This window comes from Tupaia chinensis, unplaced genomic scaffold (assembly GCF_000334495.1).
Source record: "Tupaia chinensis unplaced genomic scaffold, TupChi_1.0 Scaffold149184_1, whole genome shotgun sequence".
Classification (NCBI taxonomy): domain Eukaryota; kingdom Metazoa; phylum Chordata; class Mammalia; order Scandentia; family Tupaiidae; genus Tupaia; species Tupaia belangeri.
The window spans coordinates 445827-447174 of NW_006209032.1; the positions used below are offsets into that span (position 1 = coordinate 445827).

General features: G+C 69.1%; 2 protein-coding genes across 2 annotated transcripts in view; one reads left to right on the top strand and one right to left on the bottom strand.

The window, feature by feature from the left end:
* Positions 1-610, top strand: part of UBA7 (ubiquitin like modifier activating enzyme 7) — an 11272-nt gene extending 10662 nt beyond the window's left edge. The window contains exon 26 of the mRNA XM_027769283.1: positions 488-610. The gene's annotated coding sequence lies outside the window, so the exon portion shown is untranslated. The remainder of the gene's footprint in view (positions 1-487) is intronic.
* The window catches only part of INKA1 (inka box actin regulator 1), a 1617-nt gene extending 623 nt beyond the window's left edge, over positions 1-994 (bottom strand). Inside the window, exons 1-2 of the mRNA XM_027769284.1 lie at positions 859-994; positions 3-780 (exon numbers count right to left, since the gene is read on the bottom strand). Coding sequence (XP_027625085.1) covers positions 3-780; positions 859-994 — 914 coding nt within the window. The remainder of the gene's footprint in view (positions 1-2; positions 781-858) is intronic.
* Positions 995-1348: the final 354 nt, after the last annotated feature.

Here is a 1348-nt window from a genome sequence, read left to right on the forward strand (position 1 = left end):
GCCGGCCCTGCAGCTGCTCAGAGAGGCCTAGCAGGAACTGGGGGGGGCGAGCCCGGGCACGGGGCCCCCCTCCGTCGCCCCCCTCACCCGCTGCCTCCGGTAGCTCCATCCAGTTCTGCACCAAGTCAGCAAAGCAGTTGTCCCCCAGCGCCAGGGGCTGGCGGCTGCGGCCCCCGTTCAGCAGCGCTGCTGTCCAGTCTTCTGCTTCCAGGCCCTGCCAGTGCTCCAGGCAGGCATCTGGGGTGGACTTGGGCCGTGGACGGTGGGCAGGAGGTGCACTGGCAGCCGGGGCCCTGCTGGCTGAGGGGAGGCCACTCACCGAGAGGCGCCGGCCGTGAGGGGGCTGTGCTGGGGGGCTTGGGCGCCGGAGTACAGGCAGCTCTTCCTCTCGCCACGTGCTGCCCGACACCTCTGAGAAGCCAGAGTCCCAGTCTAGGGCATGGTCCTTGGCGCCCCCCAAGGCTGCAGCCCTGTCTTCTGTCACCAGGTCGTCCTCCTCTGCACAGCAGACTGAGTCCTCTTCCAAGACATCTGAGGGCCTGAGCTGGTGGCTGGGCTGCATGTCTGGGCCACTTCTGGGGAGCGGCTGCAGAGGGCCAGGCACTGGGGGTGAGTCGGTGTCGCGGCCACACAGCTGAGGGAGAAAGGGCAGAAGTGGGAGGGGTCTGCATGTCTCCCCTGCCTGCCTGGCCAGGCCAGCCCTCAGAACAGAGGGTCCAGGAGGGCTTGCTAGGTCTGCCGGCCTGGCAGCAGAGCCGGGTGGGGCGCTGGCACCCGGCGCTCATGTGGCTCCCATCTGCCGACCTGGTGGCAGGCAGTCCGGCAGGCTGCAGCACGCAGGGCCGGGCAAGTCAGCACCCGCCACCAGGGCGGGCGGGCAGGCAGGGTTGTGGGCCTGCATCGGGAAGTAGGTCCTGCCCAGGGCTGGGGACATCTGAGCCTTTTGGGGTATTAGCTTCCTAAAGCCCGAAGCCTCTTTCACAGTAAAGACCATGCTTGCTAGGTGAGGGGTGGAGGAAGGAGGTACAGGCCAGCTTGAGGTTCGGGGTGTCCACAGCAGCGCCAGCACCCCTTCAGTCCCTCGCCGCCCCCCGCTTCGCCCCAGAAGAAGTCGCCCCCAACTCGACTACCTCCCCCGTCGCCCCAGCAGCGCGGCCAGCTGGGCGACTGTTACCTGATGCCCAGCGCAGCTCCCAACCGTCCGAAACCCAACGCGGGCCATCTGGGCCGTCTGCGCCGCGCCACCCCGCCCCCACCCCGCCTCGGAGAGGCACTCGGGACGACCCCGCACCGGTCGTTCCGGCAGGGGGGGAGCCGGGGCCCCACATTCGGCCTCACGGAACCCACC